This window comes from Sorex araneus, chromosome 7, assembly GCF_027595985.1.
Source record: "Sorex araneus isolate mSorAra2 chromosome 7, mSorAra2.pri, whole genome shotgun sequence".
In the NCBI taxonomy this organism is placed as follows: Eukaryota; Metazoa; Chordata; class Mammalia; order Eulipotyphla; family Soricidae; genus Sorex; species Sorex araneus.
In genome coordinates, this window is record NC_073308.1 from 45,862,193 (window position 1) to 45,879,187 (window position 16,995).

General features: G+C 43.5%; 1 protein-coding gene across 1 annotated transcript in view; it reads left to right on the forward strand.

Moving 5' to 3' along the window:
- DOCK5 (dedicator of cytokinesis 5) overlaps positions 1–16,995 on the forward strand; it is a 231,279-nt gene that overhangs the window by 94,867 nt on the left and 119,417 nt on the right. The window contains exons 4-6 of the mRNA XM_055144886.1: positions 3,393–3,448; positions 5,304–5,400; positions 16,488–16,636. Of these exons, the coding sequence (XP_055000861.1) occupies positions 3,393–3,448; positions 5,304–5,400; positions 16,488–16,636 (302 nt within the window). The remainder of the gene's footprint in view (positions 1–3,392; positions 3,449–5,303; positions 5,401–16,487; positions 16,637–16,995) is intronic.

Genomic DNA, 16,995 nt, shown 5'->3' on the forward strand with positions numbered 1-16,995 from the left:
CTGTATTCAAGCTTTAAAATTTCAACTTTTGGAATGATTTTCAAAAGTGGTTCTCTTAGTTCTTGATAATTATATATATATATATGTATATATATATATATATATATTAACATCCTCAACATTTCCTTTTTAAAGTCCTTAACAGAGGCTTTTTTTATTGAATCACCATGAAATGCAGAGTTACAGCGCTGTTCATGATCAGGTTTCAGTCATACAGTGTTCCAGCACCATCACTCCACCAGTGTACATTTCCCACCACCAGTGTCCCCAGTTTCCCTCCCCCACCTTCCCCCAAGCCTGTCAATGGCAGGCACTTTCATTCTTACATTCTCTCCGTCCCTCTCTCTCTCCATCTATTTTTGTCATAGTTGTCCCTTCTGTATTCCAACTGCCTTCTCCCACAGTACTTGAGGCAGCCTTCCAACCATGGACCAATCCTCCTGGCCCTTCTCTCTACTGTCCTTAGGTGGACAATTATATTTTGTTATCCATTGAAATGATAGTATAAACAAAGGACTGTACATTTACTAACTGATTTCTTTTTAAGTGGTGAGCTTTTCTGTCTTTTACTATTCCCCGTTCAGTCCTCCTGCATGGACTGGGTGTGTACACATGCTTGGCGGTGATGTGTGCACATTTAACTGGTGCTTGCAGGAGTCCACATAGTTTAGTTGAGGGGCTCTAGCTGTGCCCTGGAGATGCTGTGCCAGGGGTCCCCGAAGCCATTTGTACCACGCCTGGTGCATGTGGGTGACACCTGGAGTTGAGCTGGCTTCCTTATTCTTATAAGGCAAGCTTTATGCTACTGAGACTCCCAAGGCCCCTAATTATTAATTTTGAGGTTTTTTGAGTTCAACTATCTTTCTTTTGCATAGATCCAGAGAAAATAGAGGGAATTGAAAGTCAGTTGTCAGGAATTATGTTCAGCTTCAGATACCCTTTCATTAAGATATCCAGCCCTATTTGAAATGCTCATGAATGCTATTTTCTTCTTTGGCAGTCTTTTGTGGCAGAGGATTTGAAAGGCCTATTATTTTAATGGAAATTTTTGATGTCATTTAAAAGCAGACCTAGGCATTTAGAGGGGTAATAAAATGAGCTAGTGGTTTTACAAATTGCAGAAGCCAAGAGCTTCGCAGAAGCTGATTATTGATCCTGGCAATATTGTGGAAGTCTGTGTAAGGGCAATATCTTGAAAATAATTTGTTTATTTTTACTCAAGTGAGTAGGTTGTACTGAGAAAGGAAAAGCAAAATTGAGAGATAGATTTTTAAATAAAACATATATTACACAGTTTTATACTCGCCTCCTCTGTGTATAATGGGATAGGAAATTTTATGTAAGCATCACACTCTACTAAAACAGTTAAATGGCTACCATTGAACATGTGTTATCATTGAAAAATGATTTCAGTGGTAATGCTGTAAAATTATTTTTATCTTAATGTGAAAATCATCATTTTGGTTTTGTCAGTATAAACTCTTTGCTTCATTATCACAAAACAATTTACTGTTGATAATCCTGAATGCTTGTCTCAGATTTTTCTTAGTATGAAAACAGTCATTCGGCTATGAATGCATGAAAATTTTAATCAGCCTGTTGCCTTCTTGATTTGGAAAATCATCTACAAGGATAATTCTGGGCCCAGCCTTATGACATTTTATTTTAACCTCCAAATCTATTTCCTGATAACTGCTATTGGCAGATCCCCGGAGTGATAGTGCAGTGGATTAGGCACATGCCTTGCACATAGCTGACCTGGTTTGATCCTTGGCACTTTATATAGTCTCAGGAGCAAATCCAGGAGTGATCCCTGAGCACAGAGCAAGGAGGAAGGCCTGAGCACAGCAGGGTGTGGTCGACACAGACTAAAAACGAGACCTGTCAGAAAAGGTGCTATTTTGTTTTGACTCAAGCAGTAACCGGATCCTTTGTCTTCACCAATGCTGGAAACCGCTCATGAATGCTCTTTTCTTGACATTTCCTGAATTTTGTTTGTTTAATTTGTTTTTGTGCTATACCTGGGGTGGTTTGTATTCACTCCTGGCTTTGGCCTCAATGATTACTCCCAGAGGGGTCCAGTCTGAGTCAGCCAAGTGCAAGGCAAGTGCCCTATCTGTTGTACTATCACTCCAGCCTGTTTCCTGTTTTATTGGCAAAAAATTAAAAGAAGAGCATCGTACGGATGAATATCATAGACAGTGGCACGACCACTTCTTGCCCTGAATAGATTAAGAATCATTGGCCTTCTCCCTCCTCCCTCCCTCCCTCCCTCTCTCCCTCCCTCCCTCCCTCCCTCCCTCCCTTTTTCCCTCCCTTCCTCCCTTCCTTCCTTCCTTCCTTCCCACCTACTACTGCCTCTGCACTCAGGAATCACATAAAAGGCAAATGCTCTACCTGCTGTACTATCTCTCTGAGCCCCTCCCCTCATCTTTGACCAGTACCCACAAGAGTGTCATCAAAAACCTTGGCATGAAATGCCACAGAATCACATTAACCTTTGCAGGTTCGAGGAGTTGGTACAAATTTAACAAGCCAGTGGGACCCAGTAAACAGGTTCGTTTGTGATCTTTGGGCTTACATGCAATGTTTTATGAAATAAAGATGTAATATCTGTTCTAGGCCCTGTAACTTCGATGTTCATTAATGAGAGTATCACACAGTTAAACACTACCATTTGGAATTTCAGAAAACTCTGTCCAAGATTTGCTTCCTGTTAGTTAGATCCATTCTTCTATTCTTCTCTTTCTACTAAATTATTTCTTCTCTTTCTCTTTAGTCTTCTGGGCCTTAGTTTTCCCATCAGCAACGCCACAGTAGCTGATGTAGTGTTGCCTCTTAGGGATATAGAATTGAGAACAATTTGAGACTGGGAAGTGCTGAAAATAACCAGATAACTAGTACTAATTGATTTGGGGCACATTTGGCTTAAGTGGAAGTGCTGAGAGGAATTGCTTAGCAAATCACTATAATTTTATGGGCCACTAAGTACACAGCCCTCCATCTACTAATTATGTGAAACCCATTTAGGGAAGTGTCTTGTGGCAAATATCTGGAGAGGATTTAGGAGCTCACTACTAAACTCTTAATCATTATTGCAGCTCTGAACGGACCCAGACATGCTTTCCTATTCACTTACAAAACACTACACCTAGCGCCTGTGGTCCCATGTCAGTATACTTTTCTCAGAGTTTCAGCCATCCCTTCCTTTGGGTAGTTCGTCAGTGTAATTGATGACCTGCAAGCTTGATGGCAAAATTTAGTTATTTTCCAGGTATACTCACACTCATTCTTCCATACTTATTCCCCATCCCATCTCTTGGGAAAATAATTGTTTTCTACTTTTGGCAGAGATTTTTATCACCATGTAACCAAAACTCTTCTCTTTGTAGGGCATTTTCCCTGAATCATATATCCACTTGAAGGAGGCAACTGTGGAAGATAGAGGGTGAGTTCCAATCTAGAAAAACTCCTAAAAGGTGCAATGTAATAATATAATTGATGAAGACCTTCTGTCCATTAACATTTTTTTTACATCATTAATTCTACTCATAAGAGAAATGAATGAAAACTCTTTTGGATCATAATTCCTTCTTTGTCTTCTCTTTCTATGATTGTATCTCTGGCATCCTTTCCCAACAGTATTGACTGAGAATTGAAAGTTTGTCCTACTTTGGTCATCAGCTTAATACAAGATTATGAAATGATGTGTATGAGTATGCTCTGCAAATAATTCTGTATCTTATCCACCTTGTCACTTGTCCTGGGAAGTCCGGCCTCACTGACAGCTAAGACAGGTGACACTCTCAGCCTGCAGTGGGAGGGAGAAGTGCTGAGTTAAAGAGTCTGAAGGCTGGCGAGGAAGAGCAGTGAGCAGAGAGGATGTCAGGAGAGCCTGAGATGGTCTTGACAGTTGTGTGGGTCCCAGAGCCACAAAGTTCCCAAGCTGGAGATAGACTCTAAGTTCCCAAGAACATTCTCAATGATTGATAGGTTCTGTACCTTTGTTTAGAAGGCAAGAGATGAAGAGATGGCAACGTTCACATCACTCCTTGGGAGAAAAATTAGAAGTGAAAAACAGGTGTCCTGTCCTCTTAGAGAACTTTTTTCCCAGTGTGCCATTATTGGGTGGCTTCCAGGGCCCCTGGCCACAACCCCACTGGTAGGAAGCCGGGATGAAGAGCAAAATCCCATGAACATTGCTGGGAAATGCACTCTGCACAGCTCAATTACAAATTCCCACATGATCAACTGAAATCTCTAGTAAGCTTTCAAATTTTAGTTTAGTTTAGTTTAATTTTTGTTTTGGGGCCACACCTGGTGATGCTCAGAGGTTCCTCCTGGTTATGCACTCAGGAATCACTCCCGGTGGTACTCAGGGGACCATAATGGCTGCTGCGGAACAAGGAATGCATCCTACCCACCTGAAGATACTACCTTAAGATATTTGAAATCCAAACTTAACTAGCCCTCGTATGTTTATATTTGATCAAGTCTGTTGATCTCGTCATTAGTCTCCATTTATTTGCTTATTTGTATGCTCTCTTTTCTCCTTTCATTCAGATAATACGCCCCAGAGTGGATTTAAGTGGATGAGGGTTGGGCCTACCTTTTTACTCATCTCTTCACTAGTAGTGAGGATTTGAACATCTTCTTTTATTCTGGAAGTGGCTGATTAGGAGACAGAACCATTTCAGAAAGCGCACCCCTGGGGCTGGAGTGATAGCACAGCGGGTAGGGCGTTTGCCTTGCACGCGGCCGACCGGGGTTCAAATCCCAGCATCCCATATGGTCCCCTGAGCACCGCCAGAGGTGATTCCTGAGTGCATGAGCCAGGAGTGATCCCTGTGCATTGCTGGGTGTGACCCAAAAAGCAAAAAAGAAAAAAAAGAAAGCGCACCCCTGCCGTCCCCACCAGCAGGTCTTGTGTGAGGACACAGGCCTTCCACAGAGCCCTTGTGCTGTTTGCACTTCTGTCCACCTTTCCTAACGAAATTGGTAGAAACAGCAGAAATAGAAGACTTCCGCTGGAGTGAGCCAGTTTCCCATAGAGAGTCCACAGAGATCGTTAGATTGCACAACAGCCCGTTCTGCGGCAGAAGCCGGTTCCTTTTTGAGAACTCTGATGATGTTCAGGTGCTTAAATTGGATGAAATTTTCTACACCGACCTCACCACAAGTTTCGCTGGGTTTCAAATTCAGCCAGCGCCAACCCCATCCCTGAGCTGTGGGGGGAATAAGCCCCATCAGGAAAAGCCGTGGGGATGCACCGCGAGTGAAGTGAGCCTCTCTGGTTCTTTTAGGCAGCATGAGACCGTGATTCCTGGTGAGCTGCCCCTGGTCCAGGAGCTGACATGCACGCTGCGAGAGTGGGCTGTCATCTGGCGCAAGCTCTATGTGGTAAGTTGGAACTGGCACCAGCTCTCCTGGGCCCTTGGTCTGCCCCGCTTCGGTGTGTTGGTCACTTAGTACCCTGTGTCACAGATGGGGTGCAGTGATACCTGGGCCACACAATGATGGGGAAGCCTTTTCCCAGGGTAGGAGCATTGATGAAAGGGAGTGGTAGAGAAGTGGGCATAGTCATTCAGTCAGTCTTCTCTGAATAGGGAAGCATTCTGATTGTAAATAGCAATACAGCTATAAACAGATGCTGCTGAATGCCAGGAGATATTATGAGACTTTATAAATTTGGTACTGTGTCAATGATTCCCCTCCTCTCCTCCTCGCCATGTGTCCCAGTGAATGGGATTGTGTAGTTATTTTCCATGCTCAGCCTCTTGAGGACTGCTCAGCAAGTGGGCATGCTTTACCTTGACCAGTAGCACGGAGATTTGGAAACCCACTGCTGTTAAGCCGTGGTCTAAAGACTCTCTTCCTTGGGCTGATGGAGTGCTGTCAAATGGTTTGACTTCAGAATGCTAAGATAGGCTGGTTCAGTTCAGGGGGTCACATAAGACCCAGTGTATTCCTTCCAGGGTAAACCACAATCACTTGTCACGTGTAGGTTTGCTATTGGAATAAGGTACATCTAGGCTTTAACAGAATAGAGGAGCTGGCGAGATCACGGGCCTGAGGCACTTGCCTTGTGTGTGCGGCTGTCCCCAGTTTGATCTATAGCACTGCCTGGGGGTCTCCCAAACACTGGCAGGACTTACTTTGAGCAGAGCCAAAGTCTCTTTTGGCTTCTCAAAGTTTGACCAGTTCCTCTCTCCCACTGCCACTTCAACATAAAAAAAAAAACACCAACCTAAACCGAGAGGGGCAGCTCTCTCACAAGAAACCACAGTACTCAAAGCTCAGTGGCAGCCAGCTTGCGTCTGTCTCCGTTTTAGGAAGCTCTTTTCTTGACACTGAAATGCACAAACTACTTTAAATGGCTCCTCTTTCCTGGAGGCTTCCAGGAGAACCACATCCGGTCTCTATAAACATCTTCGTGGCAGTCCAGGAATTCCTGTGATTAATGTATAGTCTCTTATCTGATGTGCGAAAGAGTTCAGAGAGTAACCGACTGCTCTCAGTGGTCTGGGAACCGATCTTTATCCTTTATTTGGCTTTCGTATTGAGGCCTTTGCTTCAGTAAGTCTTTATTTCACGTGTGTGTTGTGTGGATAGGACACTAGAGTTAGGATGTTGGTGAGACAGAAAGAGGTAAAAAAAAATGAATGGGGGCCTAGCTGGGCACCTGCATACCTCCTGATCTGGGAATGAAATGGCAAGTTCTCTGAGCCTTCATTACAATTTTCAAAAGCCAGTCGTAGAAAACATCTAATGCTAGGTCCTAGAACCTAAGTACTGAAAACAGGAATCACAAGTGCCTTCTGGCAGTTTCTAAGCTTTAATGTAAGAGCCTTGATTCCATCCAGGGTTGTTCCTGTGATGGATCATAGCAGTAGAAAATCACCAGCCACTTTGGTGGTAACGCACGTGATTTCTCTGCCTGCCTATCCTTCAAGGACTAGTTCACATCTTTTTTTTTTCTTCTTCATAATGTGTCTTCTGAACATACCAATCCATAATGCTTCCTTCTCAGCTAAAGGCATTCTTGCTGCCAAGCCCATCATCTGGCCCTTGGGACGTACAGCTTTCTAATGCTAGTGATCTTTTGATCTCTTTGTGTTTGAGGAAAGAGCGAGCCTGTAAGTTCTTAATCACAAGCTCTTGTAGATAGAGGTGCTCTTTGGCTTCATTCATCATCTTATATGTACTTCTATTGAAAACATCTTCAGGTTCTGGTTACTTGCTTGATTAGTGTTGGATCTATATTGGATATATCCACTTTGATGGATGAAAAGTTGCATATATATATGTTACTAAAAATATAAAAGTCCTTCTGGAAATTGGTAATTAGTGAAATATACTGGGCAATAAAGTCCTGGGAGGTTAATTATCACAAAGCTAGCCCAGAGTGTATGAATAAGGAAAATCTTTCTCGCCGAAACACTGCTCTGGACTCCTGGTTCATTATTAGAGACTTACCTCTACCCATCCACAAGCAATTTTGTCAAGTCCACTCTCTAATAAAGGTGAGAAAGATGGAACCCAGGAAGAAGAAATACAATGCCTGCATTCAAACTTAAAATTCATTAGCAATTAAAAGATAGTAAACTTTGGGTTGAGGATTTTCTCTGTGGAAGTCATTTAATAATAGAATTAGATTCTGTGTGGGAAGAAACCACCACCACCAGCAAACCACTCAGGGGGCGGCACATCTTAATCAAATACTTAACTTGTTCTTTGTCAATACTCAAAACTATCTCCTGTGACTGCTTTTGGTTATCTAATAGATGTTTATTGTGGGAATCTTAAATTTCAGTTGATAGAACTGAATAACCTGCTGTTGATTTTTTTTTTATGTGCTTACCCTTTATGAAATTTAGGTTAAATGGGGATTTTATTCATTCGGGCTTTCTCTGTTTTCTTTTTATTCTTTCCTAAAGCACTAACAATTCATTTGAGGGAGAATCTCTGAACTTCTTTTTCAAGAGCTTGTACAAGTAAGAAAGATAATATAAAAGCATTATGTTCCACTGGGTATAAAAGTAAAATAAAGCCACATTTGTAGTTTCATCTCATTGCAACACACACACACACACATACAATTTATTGTGTTTTTAAAAATTATTTGTGTAAATTCTTGTAATCTGTACACTTTTTTAAGATACACATACTTTTAATTTGTTTTTATCTTCTAGTTTTATGGTCAAATTCAATTGTAAAGATAAATATACACACATACTTTTGCAAATGCTTCTATTTCTCTATCTCTCCCTTGGATTTCTTCCCATAGATTAACGGGTCAGAATTTCTGCTGGACATTTTTTTGGTTTGGTTTTGGTTTGGGGCCAAACCTGGTGGTGCTCAGGGCTGATTCCTTGGTTCTCCACTCCTGGCGGCCATGCAAACCCTGTGCCAAGCCAGTGCCTTAACCACTGTACTGTCACTCCGACCCTTCTGTTGGACATTTTAAAAATACTGTGGGGCTGCTGAGATGGCTCAAAGGAATGAGCACGTGCTTTGCAAGCAGGAGGTCTGGGTTCGATTTCTAACACCGCATGTCTCCTGATCATTGCTGAGAGTGACCCTGATCACAAAGCTGGAAATACCCATCAAGGCCTGCCAGGCATGACCCAGCCCCTCCCTTCTTCCCCCCACCCCACACACACATAAAAAGACAACTGTGATGTCTCAGAGCCTCGACATTTTCCTAGAATACATATCTTAGTTCCATTCTTTTCAGTGTACATTCACACGAAATTTGTGCAGAGTCTTATGTCAGGAGAAGATGCAATCCCTTAAACAGATGTAGCCCAGCTGCAGCCCAGCTGTGTAGACACAGGTAATTATTCTGGAAAGGGCTGATATTTGTGTAGCCTTGGCTTATTTTCAGTAGTCTTGCTGTGACCTTGACAAGTAGTAAACATAAATACGATTCAGAGGCAAGGGGATTGCTTGTGCCAAAGAGAGGGAATCACTTTCAACTTAAGTAGAAATGCTCCACATTCCTTCTTTTGCTCTGTTACGTCAATGTTATTTGTTTTTATTTGACTGTGTCTTTCCTGGTGGGTCTGTACGTGGGGAAAGGCAGAAAGTAGGATGCTGACACGGGTTAGGAACCAGGAGGCTTAGCTTTCCTCCTTGGCCCTGCCTGAACTTTCTCTGTGTGGTTCTGAGCCGGTGGATCAAAGTGTTCACTCACCCACACATTCCCCACTCTGTGATGGCGGTGTCCAGCCTGCCTTGTCCACTCCCTAGAGTTGGGAAAGTATGCAAAGCGCCTGAGGCCCGGGAATCCTTGTGTGGGCAGACCATCAGGACTCTACAGATGTGACAGATATGAGCATGTGATTCGGACTGGAAACAGTAGCCGCTCTGCAAATCTTCCCTCTGGGCGGCCTGGGCTGGCATGGGTCATTCTGTCTCCTGGGACCCCGAAGCGCCCTCCTTATCCAAGGCCACTTTGTCTTGTGTCATCGTTGAAGGCACGGTGGCCTTGAACACTTGGTCGCCGGGCTAAGTGTTTCTCACCCTCGATACTGAACCTTTTGAGTTTGGGTTCAAGTTCAGGAAGCCTCGGTCATTCCAGAAAGAAAAGAGGAAGCGTGCCAATGAGGAGGGCAGATTAAGACAGTCCTTGGCAAGCTCTGCTTCCACTGCTGTCCTCAGCTGGAGCCTGTTTACTGGGCATGTTTTCAAGAGCTCATCAGGGAAGGAGACAACGTGATGAATGAGGAGGTGGTCGCCTGGTGAAGGAGCGAGACTGGACAGCATCCAGCACTGACGTGTTGAGTCGTCTTTCTGGGTAGATACTGACTTTTGCTTAGCAGCCCAGAAAATAAGCACAGATCTACATCCCACGTCTGCTATCATATTTTCTTTCTTTAACTAAAAATCATCACTTAAAAATGGACAAGTTTGGGCCTGTGCTACAGTGCAGAGAGCTGAAGTTCAAATCTTTTTTTTTTTTTTGCTTTTTGGGTCACACCCATCGATGCACAGGGGTTATTCCTGACTCTGCACTCAGGAATTACCCCTGGTGGTGCTCAGGGTACCATATAGGATGCCGGGAATCGAACCCAGGTCGGCCGTGTGCAAGGCAAACGCCCTACCCACTGTTCTATCGCTCCAGCTCCTAACATTCAAATCTTGTGTGTGCAAGATCCTGGGATTTGATCCTGGCCACTGATCACCATGGGGTCTGGTCACCCTGGTGGCCCATGGGACCACCAGGACTAAGCATCAAACTGTTATACCCCAAACACCAGGGCTTGTATTACTAGGAGTGGGAACTGGGGCTTGTATCTGGGTACTGGTGGGGTAGGTCCCGACCCCCACAAAGGAAAAACCAAAATGGACAAGTTAACTTGCAGGTGCAGTGGGGCAATCCTTTCTGAAAGAGGGACTGTCTGAAAATTAATTGTGAAGTATTTTATTGTCAGCAACACACTCTTGAATGTCTCCCGAAGATTTAGCACTGTTTTCTTCTCCATCCTTCCAACTGGGGAAATGGTTTGGTGCATTTTAGTCAGCCAGACTGTTGGACTCATGGAAATCCGAGAGGCAATCTGAGCCACTCTCCTGATGGAGAAGGATTCTGAAACATCCTGGTGAGAAAAAGGGACTGAATCAAGTGAATTTGAGAAAATGAAGACCCACCTCTCATTGAAAGCCGGCCGGCAAAATTAAACGTGGTGCCGTTCCGTAGTTCTAGAAATACCCACAAGAAAAGAAAAGAGAAAAAGTTCCTGGAACTGAATTGTGGGGGTGGGGAGAGCAGGCCTGGCACAATGAATTGCCTTTTCTTCTCATTCTTGCAAATCCAGGCAGATTAAAGTCACTCCAGTCTAATCTGTTTTGAACTGGGGGTTATTACTGGCTGCTGGGACGCAGGCTCTGAAGTGTAATTAAGTGGGTCTCGTGTTTGAAACCAGTGTCTCATTGCTCATTACCCAGGACAGAAAATTCCCTTAGGAAAACTTCATCCCAGTGTCAGGGAATTCTCTGTTTGTTGCAAGCCCTGCGCTGCAGGGGCTCCCAAGCGAGGCAGGGGGTGCCCTGGCCCTGGGTGGGAGCCTGCAGGAACAGTACTTTGACTTGTTTTGTTTGACTTTGACTTTGTTCCCTGACTTTCAGGATGACTTGCACAACTTAGAGGGATGAAATGATTTTTCATTAGAACTTTTTTTTTTAGAACTTTATTTTATTGGTTATAAAATAGAAAAATGTGTTGGAAAGTAGAAAAGAAAGAAAAATAACCCCACCCTGCCCCACCCAAAGTGGGGAAGGGCCTTAATATAGGACAAAGTCTTGGAAACTTTTTTTTTTTTTAAGTCAAACCTTGCAGAGGACAAAGTGATGATACAGTGGGGAGGGCACATGCCTTGCATGCAGCAGACCTGACTCTGATCCCCGGCATCCCATATAGTCCCCAGACCTACCAAGAGCCATCCCTGAGCACAGAGCCAGGAGAAACCCCTAAGCATCGCTGGGTCTGGCCTCCAAACAAAATGACAACAATAAAGTCAAGCCTTGCGGGCTGCAAGGAGTTAAGCACCTGTTCTGCAGATAGGTTGATCCTCGTTTGGTCCCTGACACGAGATATGACTCTGCAAACCCCAGCAGAGTGCCAGGAGTGGCCCCTGAGCAGTGCTGCGTCTAGCAACCCACCCCACTGTGGAAAAACAAAACAAAACAAAACAAGAAAACCAAAAACCCCCAAATTAAAAAAAAAAAATCAGGTCCGCACTAGTCAGGCAGTGCCTTTCCTGACAGAAAAATGATGCCAGACTGGATAGAGAGAAGGGCAGGAGCACTTTCCCTAGAGACCAAAACGAGCACCGTTCTCCATCCAGGCTTTACAGCTACTCAGCAAGAGTGAGGAGAACCACAGTGAGTGCTCCGGAGGCGAAATGTGTTTAGGGAGGAGAGCATTGTCTCACGCCGTTCATCAGGAAGTTGCCTGGAGAGTAATTGAGTTCACTGTCCCTGTCACAGACTGGCCGGCGCTCCCCTGCGAGAGCCTCGCGGATGGCAGTCCGGGTCCCTTGATTACTACACAGAAGGGCGAGGCCCAGGGGCGTTCATCTCCCCGGGGTCACTTAGCAGCTTAGTGATAGCATTAGAGAGGAAGACCAGATCCAGACTCAACATTTCCTTCAAATTGATTTTTGTTTTCCATTTGTATTTTTTTTAAAACATTTTTAAAATTTTTTGTGAAAAAACCGGGATTTACAAAGGTATTGATCATTGAGTTTTAGACACGTAATATTCACGCATCAATCCCTCCACCAGTGTCCACTTCCCTCCGCCAGTTCCCTTGCGCCTTTCCCAACTGCCGCCTGGACAGGCACATTTGAATGTTTGGGTACCATAGTTTGGAGCTCGTGTTCCCAGTGTTGTTGACTCCAATTCGGACTCTCTTTATTAGACACTGTTGCAGCTGAAATCCACACCAAATGAAAAGGAAAATGAAATCCACACGGAAGAGGAAAAGTCAAGGAACAGAGGGAAGGGTGGTGCTTTTGTGGGGGAGAGGGGCAGAGAACATTGAGTGGGTGGTGGGAAAGTTGAGTTTTCTTGGTGCTAGTAGCCCAATGTCACCCCGAAGGTGAAATAGACTGTGGATAGCTAGTCTTTTCGTTAATCGAGAAGAAGTGCTCTTATTTGTGACTTGGGTTTTCTGTGGGGGTGTTGGGGGTGGAGGTTGGGCCTCCCTGGGGCAGTGCCCAGGGGTCTGTATTGGATGCTGGGGATGCAACCCAGGTCAGTTGCATGGAAGGCAAGCACCCTACCTGTTGTCCTACCTCTCCAGCCCCCAGCCTCTCTTATGACATGTTTGGAGCAAATGTGGGATGATTTCCACTATCAGATAGGAAAAGATTCTCTGTTAAGTGTAGCTTTTCCTTCCTCAGACTGAAAACGGGAGGGTGTTTTCAGTTTGAGCTGTCAGATTTTGATGTTGAGTCACTCCCGTATGCCAGGAATGTACGGACTCTTAAAGGGAGAATCAGAGAAATTGCTAAGTAAATTATCTGCCCTCCTAAATTATGTAGCAATGTGTGATAATGAGGGCTTCGCATGAGGCGCTTGGGAAGGTACCATTCAACCAGCTTGAACTCTGGAGGAACTGAGAAAATTGTGTGGTGGGAAGCCAAATGTGGCGGGAAAGGCAGCGGTTTCAGAGGTCCTGGTGCGATGGGTTGGTTGGGGGTGCTGGCTGGATTTTCTCCTTACCTGTCTTCATTTCCTTCCCCGAGAAGCCACAGTGTCAGGGGTCAGCTATTGCTAAACCTCTACTTAGAACTATCTGAGGAATGCAACAAAATATTCTTCGTGTAAGTGAAGAAATCGCTGTCTTTGCTGTGTTCCAGCATGTCTCTTCAGAATTAATTTGGTACCGTGAATAAGAGAAGAATGGCTTCTTCGTCCTTTTTTGGGGGAAAAATTGGCAAACAAGACTGATATGGACAGGCAATAATTAAATTGCCTCAAATAGTGTCTAATATAATTGAGACCAGAAACTTGTAAACAAGTGCCTTGAACAAAGCTCTCTCTCTCTCTCTCTCTCTCTCTCTCTCTCTCTCTCTCTCTCTCTCTCTCTCTCCCTCTCTTTCTCTCTCTCTCAGTGGCTCCCTGAGGCTTAGAGCTCTTTCTTTACTATATTACAGGAGTTCATCTCATTATTAATATCAAAAGCAGTTAAAAAAACAAAAACAACAAACCTAACAGGTTTAGGCATGGATGTAGCAAGCAAAAGATTCACTTTTGCCTTGCAGCTTTGAAAAGCAAAATTACAGGGACTTAATTTCTCATTCTTATTCCAGTTAAAATGAGGATGAATTGGGAGACATACAAAATGAACTGTTGCAAAAAAAAGGGGGGGATTCTGCCTTATTTTAAAATGGAATTTAAAAATGTTTCATTTTTATGCTTTTCTAAAGATTGTTGTATCATTCAGAAAATACTAGAGGCAATTCAGAAAATACTAAAAAAAGAAAAAAGAGGGGAAAAAAAGAAAATACTGAAAGCAATGAATGTGGGTTGTTTCCAAATGTAAAAGCAGGCTTTCTTGTCTGTTTTCCAGATCAATAGTGTTAACAGAGCGTATTGTAATCAATAGTGTTAATTGAGCAGATTGCAACCACAAATAAACGAAATCTCTTTTCCTCATGTTCTCAAGGAACTTTGAACTTCCATTAGGGCTTTTCTTTGGGGGTTTGATGCTTCTGTACCATGCTCAGGAGCTACTCCCAGGGATATTTGGTCAACGTGCTCCTGAGGGTTTGGGGTCACCTGGACCCTCCAAAGCTGGGGACCATTAGCACCTCACTGGTGCTATTGGGGTTTCCTCTAGGGCTACCTGGAGCAGTGTCTGGGGTGCGCCTCGTGGTGCCTGGGAGAGTTGTTGTGCCCCTGATAGCTTTTTGACCCCTGTTAGCTCCAGGGGTTTGACCCCTGCTAGCTCCAGCCCCACTGGCTTCTGTTACCACAGTCCCACTGCCGCCTTCCATTGCCCCTTCTCAGCTGCGGGCTCTTACGTCCTCATTTCCTCTGTGTTCAGAGGAATATCTTAAGATATTTTCAAACCTTTTTCTGCCTTTTGCCTGGCCCAGGCATCTGTCCTTGGAATGACCATAGAAGACCATCATTAAGGACTGTATAGCAATGAAAAATGTGTGTGTGTGTGTGTGTGTGTGTGTGTGTGTGTGTGGAGGGGGGATGGTGATTGTTTTAATAGATGCTGTTTTCTTATACGTTCAGAAGTTTTTGACCTTCTACACATACAAATTTTGACTGATAATCCAAAGTAAGTTTTTTTCCTAATATGTATGGTGAGTGGAATGACGAAGCAAGTTTTCCTTTTTTAAAACTATCTCAAAAGATACATAATTTTTTTCCCTGATCAGTCTATCTATAGTGACCTCCTCCCATTTACACCTATTTACACCAGGAACACCATCCATTTTCACCATTCTGCTTTGTTGATTTACCTTCTGGGATTTTTTAGAATCTGAAATTATTGTGTGTATCTGTTACACTTGCTACTGTCTTTCCTCCTAAATATGACAAAATCTTTCCTTTCAGCACATATCAGATGCTTGTTAATTGTTTTTATTATTTAATTAATTTATATTTTGTTTTTTTGGGGCACATATTATGTGCTCCAGACTTACTCCTGGATATGTGTTCAGTGATCACTCCTTGCAGTTTGGGGGACCATATGTTGTGGCTGGAATCAAACCCCAGTCTGGATGGGTGAAAGAAAAGCACCTACCCTCCCGCTGTACCATCACTCCAGCCCCAACTGTTTTTAAATATGTATTTATATATGTACATATATATACATATACACATACACATTTATACACTTACATATATAATGAATTACCCCATAATTTATATAGACTCTAAGTTGTAATTAATGGCTTGGCCATCAAGTACTGACTTTTGAAATCATAAAGGCACAAATAATTGGTACTAAGTTTAGGTCAGTTACGGGAACTTTTTATTGAATCCAGTATAATGGCTTAATGATTCTAGTTCTAACCATTTTCTGGGGATACATTTAAAATTAATACTTAAAAATTTATTTCCATGATATCATACTTCTGAGATTACAGCTTTTTCCTTTATAATTTACTCATGTATTTTCATAGAGTGCTGGCGTGGTCCCAGCTACCTTGCAGATGGGTATGGATACAAGAACTAACAAGCTCTTTGTGCCGGAGGTACTTAGCATCTTTGGAGAGAGTGAAACAAATCAAGATGGTCCTGAGTTCTGGGTTCCGTGATTAGAATCAGTTCTTGGAGTTATGAGTAGGGTTTTGAGGAAGAGAGATTTTTTCCTGGTCTGCAGCCGGCAGTGCTTAGGGGCTGCTCCTGGCTCTGTGCTCAGGAATGACCTTAGCTATGCTCAGAGGACCATATGCGGTGTTGGGAATTCACACCAGAGTTGCTTGCATGCAAGGCAAGTGCCTGACCTCCTGTAGTGTTGCTCTGGCCCCATGAAGAAACTTTTTAGTTTTGATTGAAGAACTCAGATCTGACATTTATAGAGGTGGAGTGAGACCCGTAGGGGATGAAAATGGGGGTGAGTTCGGAGAATGTAGAGAAAGTGGCTCATGGTGAAAGAAATAAGATGCCAAGAGAGTTTGACACACAGACCTCATGAATATAGACCTAGTTTTGAATGGGAGGTAGAAATGCATTGTGTGTGTGTATGTGTGTGTGTGTGTGTATGTGTGTGTGTGTACAAATAAAATACAGCTGCGATTGTGATCAGGAGTCTAGATAGGGAGGGATTACAGTGTGATCTCTATCTGGAGAGCAGTGGAAATCACTGGAAGCTTTTCTACAGACAAAAAACATGGTTGGAATTCTTTTGTGGTCCTTTGGCATATTTATGTTAGCACCAGAGACTCAAGTCAAAAGATGTTCTCACCCTGCATCACACGTTTTCCTCCTTTGTCACCCCTCATTCTCCCATTTAGAACAACGAGGTCATACTCTTCCGCCAGCTGCAGCAGATGACGTACAGCCTGATCGAGTGGCGGTCCCAGATCCTGTCTGGAACACTCCCCAAGGATGAGCTGGCAGAGCTCAAGAAAAAGGTCACAGCCAAAATCGATCATGGGAACAGGTAAACCAGGGATGACCTTTCACATAGATCTTGGAAAATGCTGGTGCATATTCATACTAGGATGTAACTGGCTGCAAGTCTTTGATTTGATTTAGATGTTGCCAAAGAATGGTGTTTACTTTTAAATATTTAAGTTTGTTGGTAAAAAAATTATGCCTGTCATGCCTTCTATGGCCAGGCCCTGTGTTCGGGCTCTAATCCCAAGCAGAAAAACGATGAAAAAGGAAGATAGATCTTGGCTGAAAGTGACTGCACTGAAAAACCAGAAGGGACCAAACATCTCAGACCATGTTTGGGCTTCTGCCAGTCTGTCTTCTCTCCCCATCTTCTCCATTGGAACTGTTGTTTAACAAATTTCT